Here is a 10,000-nt window from a genome sequence, read left to right on the forward strand (position 1 = left end):
TTTGGGTGGTGGTACTGTATATCTCTGTGGAGACAAACAAGCTCCTGAGGTACTAATGATCATGCCCCTTTCTTCTTTCTGGACCGGCTTGATTCATCCTGACACCAGTCACTGCAGCTGAGGATGGTTCCACAAGAACAGCCTAATCCGAGATAAGGGTTACGGACCATGAAGATGGATCTGGACTGTAAGTAATATAAGCAGTCTGCTACTATGAGACTGTAAATAGTTTGATAACCTCAACAATGATGGAGCTCTAATAAATGGATTTTATATGACATCCAAATGAGGATGGGTTTCCTTTTGAGTCCAGTTTCTTGCAAGGTTTCTTTCTTAATACAGTCACCACTTGGTTCTGATTCTGAACGTTTTTATTTTGGAAAATGACCGGATTCTCTCCACCACATCTGTCTATGACTCACTCTTGATGCATGTCATGATGCCTGGGTCACATGTCTTACCTCCATCCGCTGCCTTCTTAAAGGAGCTCCGGCCGCTAACACATAATACATTACCGCTACATACAAACCCCCAAGTGAGCAGAATGAAAAAATAACAACACAGTGGATTCACGTTTATTATAATATTTAGAAAATACCAGTTTTTATGGTCGTATAATTTTATTTAGTTGTATTTATCCACCCGCTCCGTAAAAATATTGTCCGACATTAAACCGGTCCGTGGCGCAAAAAAGGTTGGGGACTGCTGATCTATAGAGTGATTGTAAAAACTCTGTTACATCACACCAACCTTTCCATCACAGAGCTTGGTGTATGTGTGGGGAGGAACTGGTAGCTCAGTGGTCAAGGCTCTGGGTTCTGATTTGGAAGGTCAGGGGTTCAAGCCCCAGTATTGCCCAGCGGCCACACTTGGGCCCTTGACCCTTTGTGTCCCAGGGGTGCTGTATCATGGCTGACCCCAACTTCCTGACATCACTGGGCTATTCTTTCTGTGTGTCTAGGACAGGACATGATGTGTGTGTGTGAGATGGTTATGTAGACGTACTGATGTACATAAATGCTCTGTGTTGTAATCGACAGTTGGAGTCAAGTCTCCTCCCACACATTTGCAATCCAAAAGTGTTCCTAAAGCACAGTTATGTAACAGAATCCAACACACAGGCTTTAGACTACACACGTAAACACTAACTATCAACACTAACACACTTTTTTCACACCTTCAGTGGAAGAAACAGAACGATCTTAAAGCCTGGTTTAATGATAAATGGCACTGAATGGTGTTAATTGTAATCCACACAATTGGAACATACACAAAATTAAACAGCATGCAGAACATAGGTGTGCTGTTTATCCCATTAGGATTACATTCTTTCTACTAAATATTTATTCTTTTGTGCATACACGTTATTAAACACCAGCGGTGGAAGTAATATAGTACAACTACTTCGTTACTGTACTTGAGTAGATTTTTCTGGTATTAGTATTTTACTTCACTATCTATTTTTCAGACAACTTTTCAAAACAGGCTTACTTTAGTTTCTATCTATTCGGTGACATAATCGATATTTGTTCTTCTCATTGTGCCGTTTTCAGCCCATCAACCTGTTTCCTGTCATGGCGTGTCTTTTTCAATCTACTACTGGTGTATTATTTCCTGTCTCTTTCACACACCACAGACTTAGACTAGATTACGAGGCTCACAATGAAAACAATAAACAAGGCAGAAGGCAGTAAGAAGTCTGGGGTTAATGTGGATGAGACAGAGGGAGTCAGTGATGTAAACATGACTGAGAACAGAGACGTTCCTCATGACTACTTTTTACTGAAATCCATGTCAGAGCCCAAACTTCTTTACTTTAACTTGAGAGAAAAAGTGCACGTCATAACTTTAACTTTCACCGGAGTCTTTTAAAACATGAGTATCTGCACTTCTACTTAAGTGAAGGATGTGTGGACTTTTACCACCTCTGTTAAACACAAACCTGAGGACACCTGACTTTTCCAGCCGTATCTGGTTCTTCCTCAAACTGTTATTACAAAGTTGGAGACACACAACTGTATTGGACGTCTTTGGATTTGCTAGCAGAACATATTCCCTTAACTTGAACTACGGGACTCAAACCTGGTCCAGCATGATAAGCCAGCTCCATGAAGATATGCTTTAAATAGGTTGGAGTGGAGATCTTCTGCTCTAGAGCTTTTACCTCAACCCTATTGTTGCTGTGTTCTGGTGCTGAGCATAGCACATAGCGAAAAGTGTTTATTCAAACAAATACACTGAAAAAATACAGTAGGTTGAATCAACATCTATGGTCATCAGAGATGGCAAAAGTACACACATCCTTTCTCTAAGTAGAAGTGCAGATACTCCTGTTTTAAAAAACTATACTTTTTTTACTCAAGTTAAAGTAAAGAAATTTGGGCTCTGACATGTACTTAACTACAAACCCAAGATAAGACATGAAGACAAAATATTATTGTAAACGTTTTAAAGTAATTATGGTGTTTTAAATGACGTAAATTATCAGGACGCCTAACAGCACCTTTGCTATGTTTCCACACGGACGGTTAACGAGGTGATACCGGAGAAACTGCACCTCTTATCAGTTTCATATGGATTACAAAATCAGAGAAAATTTGTATACGATGTTAATTGGTTTATTTTAAAGTAGTCTTTTCGAGATTTCAATCCATATATTTATGATGTTTGTGTGTCTGTAAAGAGTTTAAGTTCGTTTTTAGGTAGTTTTGGCGTTATGAGAATTCATTCATTGTGTGCATCATGGCGGATTTTGGTACTGATTTGAGACTTGGCGCATGTTTGCTGATTAAAAATAATTGTATTTATTTATTTATTTATTTATTTATTTATTTATTATATCTGAGTAAAGACAGGACGTCGTAAATAAACGTGTGCTGCGCTGAAGATTTTAATTTGGCCTCTTTAATATTTATTTATTTACATTTTTATTAAAAATGGTCAAAGAGAAATGCGGCTGCATGAATCGCGCGTTATTAAAACCATCACTGTTCAAATTAATTTGCATTTTGAAGCCCTAATGAATATATTTATACAAAACTAATTACAAATTTTGTTCTCTAATAAATGTATCCAGACTGAACATCCACATGTAGAACACAAGCAGAGAAAAGATGATGATGATCAGGAATGTTTCTGTTCTCGGTCATGTTTACATCACTGACTTCCTCTGTCTCATCCACGTTAACCCCAGACTTCTTGTGGTCTTCTGCCACGTTGTTGTGAGCTTCATAAACTAGTCTACGTCTGTGGTGTGATAACCAGGAAATGATACACCAGTGGACTGAAAAAGCTGTGAAATGACAGGAAATCGGTTGATTGGCTGAAAACGGCGCAATGAGAAGAAAAATATTGACATTTCACCAAATAAATAAAACCAAAAGTAATGAGTCTGTTTGGAAAATGTGAGTAGTAGAAAGTACAGATATTTGTGTGAAAATGTAATGAGTCAAAGTAAAAAGTTGTCCAAAAAATAAATAGTGTAATAAAGTAGATACCAGAAAAATCTACTTAAGTACAGTAACGAAGTATTTGTTCTTCGTTACTTCCCACCTCTGATGGTCATCCGGAAAACTTACAAAGGCATACAATTAAAGGACAACATTCACTACTATAGAGTTACTAAAGTAAAGACTGCACATTCAAATTCAGGACTGAAATGCTGAAGGACTACTGAGCACAAACGATGTTAAATTATTGTGTTGAATCAACACCCGCAGCAGTCATAAACACATTTTCAAGTATTGAAGAAAACAGAAAAAAAAAAACTGCAGAATAAACACCTACGTTCATTTTAAACACTTACATCAAAACAAATGTACAACAACCACTGTAATGCTACTGTCACATCAACACCTAAAGCTGTTTTAAACACAACAAAAAAACTACAACAACCACTACTACCAGCTGTTGGGATTCTTAAAGCAATTAACAAATGGTTTAATACCTTCACAAAACAAATACTGCAGTATTAATTTGTACACACATATCAAACCCTTACGAAGACAAATTGAAAGTACAACCGTCACTCGTACAGTGTTATGAGATAAACACAGCAAATTAAATTCCAGGACTGAAATGTTAAATTGTTAAAGAACTATGCTGACAGTGTTGAATCAACACCTGCAGCAGTTTTAAACACTTAAAAAAATGAAAAAAATATTGAAAATGACATCATTCCCTCATGCAGTGTTATTGAGATCAATACTGCGCATTTAAATTCATGACTAAAATGTTGCATAGTTAAAGACCTTGACTAAACACAATACAGTGTTGAATTAGCATGTTAAATCAACACCTGTACCAAACAAATACTGTCAAATTATCATCACAAACCTACAGCTATTTCAAAACTGCACATGCAAATTCAAAATTAAAATTTAAAGACCTTCACTGAACATTTACAGTGTTGAGTCAACACCTGCAGGCTTTTTAAACAGTTACAACAATGAACAAAAGTGCAACAATCACAAATACTGTATAAAGGTTCTAAAAACAATCAACAATTGCACGTTAAACACTTTATAAAACAAAAACTGCAGAATTAACAAGGCCAAATAGACAAAGTGGAACATTATAAATGTCTAGTGAACATCTTTACCCCTGACCCTAAACCCTAACCCTGACCCAACATTTCAGTCCTGAATTTGAATGTATTTATCTGATCTGATTTATCTCAAGGTTTTTTAAACACTTACAACAAGGCACAAAAGTACAATGACCACAAATACAGTGTTTAGGTCCTGAAAGCAATCAGCAAATGTTTGTTAAAGACCTTCACCAAACGAATGCAGTCAAATTAATGTGTCTAATCAACACCTGCAGCTACTATAAACACTTACAAAGTAAAATATTCAAAATCCAACCATCACTTGTACAGTACTAATGAGATAAATACTGCACATTCAAATTCAGGACTTAAATGCTGAATGGTTAAAGACCTTCACTAAACATTGAATTGTGGAATCAAATCACAACAGGGAAAAAAAGCACAACAACCACTGCTACAGTATTGAGGTTCTACACACAATCAGCACGTGCAGGTTAAACACTTTTACAAATAAAAATGGCAAAATTAACAAGGTCATTCAACACCTACAGCCACTTTAAACTTTGACATTAAATATTACAACATTTTCTCCTACATGGTTAATGAGATAAATACTGCACATTCAAATTCAGGACTGAAAAGTTTAATAGTTAAAGACCATGACTAAATACATACATTGTTGAATTAGCATCCTGAATAAACACCTGCAGCCGTTTGAAACACTTAGAACAGCAAACTAAATCAACATGTGCAGGTTACACACATTAACAAAACAAATACTACAGAATGAAAGTGTTAAATTAACATCTACAGCCACTTTTAACACTTACAAAATGCAATATTGAAAACTCCAACTTTCACTCGTACAGTGTTAATGATATAAATACTCAACGTATAAATTCAAGACTGAAATGTTCATTGTTTAAAGACCTTTCCTTAACATTTACAGTACACATGCAGCTGTTTTAAACACTTCCAATAGTAAATGAAAGTATAACAACTTCACTTTACGGTGTTGAGGTTGTGTTGAATCAACAAATGGCAGCCACTTTAAACACTTTCAAAGTGGAACAGTCAAAGAGTAACAAAACGAATACTGCAAAATTAACACATTCCATCAATACCTACAGTGGCTTTAAATACTAGCATAGTGGTAAATCGAAAAGTACAACCTTGAGATAAATGAGATGAGATTGGATAAATACTGCAAATTCAAATTTAAGACTGAAATGTTGAAGACTTAAAGACCTTCCCTGAACATTTATTGTTGAATCAATACCGCAGCCATTTTAAGCACAAGAAGGAACACACAACAACCACAAATACAGTTTGGGGGTTCTAAACGTATTCAACCCCTCTTGTTTAAACAAAAACTGCAGAATTTACAAGGTCATTCAACACCTGGAACCATTTTAAACACCTAAAATTGGTACATTGAAAAGTACATTCTCTTGTACAGTGTTGAGAAAAAAAAATGCACGACCTTCCCTGAACATTTACAGTGTTGAATCAACACCTGCAGCCGTTTTAAACACTTACAACAGCAAACAAAAGTACAACGACCAGAAATACAGTGTTGAAAGTAATCAACAAATAATGGTTAAAGACCTTCAGCAAGCAAATACAGTCGAATGTATGTGTCAAACACCTACAGCTGCGTTAAACACTTAAAATGTGCAACCTTCAGAATACAACCTTCACTCTTACAGTGTTTAGATGCTAAAGACACACCACAATTACTGTAGGAAAAACCCCAAGTATTGAATCGACTCAGTATAAATGCTCCCTGAATAAACACCTCAATGAAACATGTGCGGTGTTGAATCCAGAGTTGTTTGAACTTTGTGAGCGTTTGTTTGAAATGTGGGTGTGAATAGTAGATAGTGGACGTTTCACACTCACCCATGTCGAACACTGGTTTCAGCCGCAGGGTTTCAGTGGTTGGTGTTGAAGCAGTGTTGAGTTTTCAGCTAGTCCTCAGTTTGACTCTTCAGCAGCGTGGTGATGTGGGTCGCTCAGCTCAGTCCCGCAGAGGATCAGAAGCTCTAATCAGTGCAGACAGAAAGAGGAGGAGGAGGAAGAAGAGGAGGAGGAGAGAAATCCATCAATGGAGGGTTATTCATCCTGCTCTTTCTATCGCTCTTTCTCTCTCTTTTGTCTTTTAAATTAATTCTGACTCTCTCTCCACACCCACTACGGTCCGTATTTAGTCTCAGGATGATGTTACATACTGCAGTGCACATTTCACTCTCTAGAGTCTATTTTACAGATGTTTCAGAGCAGGACCGAGAAACACAAAGGCATCTGCTGAATCATTAAACACATGCAGATGAGAGAAGATATTAAAAGATCTTATTTACAGATTCTCACACACACACACACACACACACACACACACACACACACACACACACACACACACAAAGAGGTTGTTGAATTCAGGAGTGAAAGTGAACAGGAAACAAATGAATAAAGATCATGCTCACATCCTGATCAGTGAAAGAGTGGCAACTCTGTAAAGCTTCAGCAGCAGATCTGGAGGAAACACACCCCTTTAACCCTCTACTACTGGTGCGGTTCAGGATTTTGGAGGACACACAGCGACATCTGGTGGTCGCTGTGTGGAAGCACACACATTTTTTTTTACATTGCAGATTCCTAACAAAAAATTTTGATGCATGGCTGATGTTTAAATCATTTCCATTTTAAGAAAAAAAATGTCCACACTCATTTATGTACCATATCAATATAAAGAATGAGAAATTAGAAATGCAGGACCCCTGACTGTTCCAGGCATATGAGCTTCTTCCACAAACTGTTACCTCGAAGTTGAAGGCACACAAGTCTATTGGGCACTGCAAAAACTCCTCATCTACTCAAGACTTTCAATCTTATTTCCAGCCATAAAAATCTTATTGATCTTATTTTAAAATTAAACACAATGCAAGAGCAGATTGTATAAGATTATGATTGTTTTAAGATCATTTTTTTTGTCCTTACTTAGTTATTAAAGCTTACATTTATGTATTTTACTTGCAAATTAATTACCATTAGGAAAAATCATTAAAGGCCTTGTATCTTTTAAGACTTTATTATTAGCTGTAATAACTGGTTAAAAGGTTGCTTAGTAAAAATGCCTAAACTTCTTCTTCTTTTTCTTTCGGCTTCTCCCATTAGGGGGCGCCAAAGCGGATCATCCGTCTCCATTCCCCCTTTTCCTCTACATCTGCCTCTTTCACACCAACTACCTGCATGTCTTCCCTCACCACATCCATGAACCTCCTCCTTGGTCTTCCTCTTTTCCTCCTTCCTGGTGTCTCCATCCTCAGCATTCTCCTACTGATATACCCCATGTCCCTCCTCTGCACATATCCAAACCACCTCAATCTCGCCTCCCTCACCTTGTCTCCAAAACGTCCTACATGCGCTGTCCCTCTAATAAACTCATTTCTAATCCTGTCCATCGTCGTCACTCCCGACGAAAACCTCAACATCTTCAGCTCTGCTACCTCCAGCTCCACCTCCTGTCTTTTACTCAATGCCACTGTCTCTAAACCATAAAACATCTCAGGTCTCACCACAGTCCTATAAACTTTCCCTTTCACTCTCACAGATACTCTTCTATCACAACATATTTATTAGCATTTAACACATTAAATAAAGATTATAATTTATCTTGTCAAGTGTAATTATATATTAATTATCTGCACTGGCAGATCATTCGACTTGTTTCTAGTCTGTATCTTCCTAAATCATGAGTTTATTACTTATATTTAGATGCTTATTTTTTGAATGTGTGATTCATCAGTTCCAGAATGACAATGCTCCAGTGCACAAAGCTCCAGCTCCATGAAGATCTGCTTTACATGGGTTAAAGGTTTGGATGATAAACTAAACTGCTAAAGGCCTCCAACACTAATGAACACCTTCGGGATGAACGTGAACGCTGACTGCACCCCCAGGCCTCCTCACCTTCTCACCTACATCACTACCTGACTTTACTACACCCTTGTTGCTGAATGAGCACAAATCTCCACAAAATCTAATGGAACATCTTCTCAGGAGAGTGGAGCTTTTTAAAAGAGAAGATGAGGACTAAATCTGGAACAGGACATTCAAAAGGCACATAATAATCTTGGGGTCAGGTGTCCACAAGACTTTGACAAGAACCAAGCTGAGATGTCAAGATGCCTGGACCAAACCATCTCCAAAACTGATGTTGGGCGTATCTAGTATGCAGTGCTTAGTACCTACCAAGTGGTCTAAGGAAAGACAGGAGCAGGTTCATCATCTATGTTTAGGAAGTGATCTCATGTAGCGGAGATTGCTGAGAAGGTTCATGCTGGCTCTGATAAAAAGCTCTAGCTGGGTATTTATCTGGGTCTCTTCAAAGCAGTCAGAGAGCCCATGCTGATTCCTTTACACCACTTAAAGCTATTACAAAACTTGAGCATCAGAAATGGACTGGAGATCAATGGACGAAGGTGAATTTGTCTGATTACCAGTTTTTCTGTTACATCATTTAGACCTCATTTGGACAGTATGTCTGTCACTTGCGTGCTGAAGAGATCGCACGAGGATCCACTATAGGACAAAAGTGAGCTGGTGGAGGTTGTGTGGTTCTTTGGTTAATGTTCTACTGGAAATCTTTTTCTGACTTAATCTGCCATCTGTTCACTGCTGCTGCACATTTGATACAGTATCTTTAAATGAGATTAGAAATTCATTGATCACACAGCCTTTATATTAAATATACATCTTAATAAGTTTTGTTTTACATTTATTTTCTTTGATTTTTCCATATTTTACTTTAATTATACTGTAAGCAACAATTTCCCTGTTTGATCAATAAAGTATTCTGATATTCAGATTTCTGAAACTTTGGGTCCTGGTGTTTACATGAATGGTACTTTGATGTTATGCAGAACAGGAAAATTTTACGAATTATTCAAGGTCTCCAAATTCCCCAGATCTCGATCTGTGAAATGTGCAGGACAGGTCTTGTGATGGCGCAGAGTCACAAAGACACTAAAACAACCAGAGAGTGCAGGAAAAGCAGCCAACAAGCACTCAACACTTGTGGGAACTCCTTAAGATTGTGGAAAGCAATATTATTTACATTTAAAGCATTTAGCACATTTCTGGTGACTAAGAAGGTGGAGATAGCAGAGCTGAAGATGTTGAGATGTTAATTAGGAGTAACGAGGATGGACAAGATTATAAATGAGTTTATTAGAGGGACAGCACATGTAGGACGTTTTGAAGACAAGGTGAGGAAGGTGAGATTGAGATGGTTTGGACATGTGCAGAGGAGGTACATGGGGTATATCAGTAGGAGAATGCTGAGGATGGAGACACCAGGAAGGAGGAAAAGAGGAAGACCAAGGAGGAGGTTTATGGATGTGGTGAGAGAAGACATGCAGGTAGTTGGTGTGAAAGAGGAAGATGTAG

General features: G+C 37.7%; 2 protein-coding genes across 3 annotated transcripts in view; one reads left to right on the top strand and one right to left on the bottom strand.

Moving 5' to 3' along the window:
* gpm6ab (glycoprotein M6Ab) overlaps positions 1 to 7,082 on the bottom strand; it is a 70,851-nt gene extending 63,769 nt beyond the window's left edge. Inside the window, exons 1-2 of one of the 2 annotated variants that reach the window (XM_083538853.1) lie at positions 7,036 to 7,082; positions 6,452 to 6,594 (exon numbers count right to left, since the gene is read on the bottom strand). In XM_083538853.1, the coding sequence (XP_083394979.1) occupies positions 6,452 to 6,455 (4 nt within the window). In that variant the 5' untranslated portion in view covers positions 6,456 to 6,594; positions 7,036 to 7,082. Of the gene's footprint in view, positions 1 to 6,451; positions 6,933 to 7,035 lie in introns of those variants that run through there. The other variant, XM_083538855.1, reaches the window with a different exon arrangement.
* LOC310724585 (uncharacterized protein) overlaps positions 1 to 10,000 on the top strand; it is a 195,004-nt gene that overhangs the window by 184,921 nt on the left and 83 nt on the right. The window contains exon 2 of the mRNA XM_083538838.1: positions 9,829 to 10,000. This exon is cut by the window's right edge and continues 83 nt beyond it. The gene's annotated coding sequence lies outside the window, so the exon portion shown is untranslated. The remainder of the gene's footprint in view (positions 1 to 9,828) is intronic.

The sequence above is a fragment of the Silurus aristotelis genome, assembly GCF_946808225.1.
Source record: "Silurus aristotelis genome assembly, chromosome: 4".
Classification (NCBI taxonomy): domain Eukaryota; kingdom Metazoa; phylum Chordata; class Actinopteri; order Siluriformes; family Siluridae; genus Silurus; species Silurus aristotelis.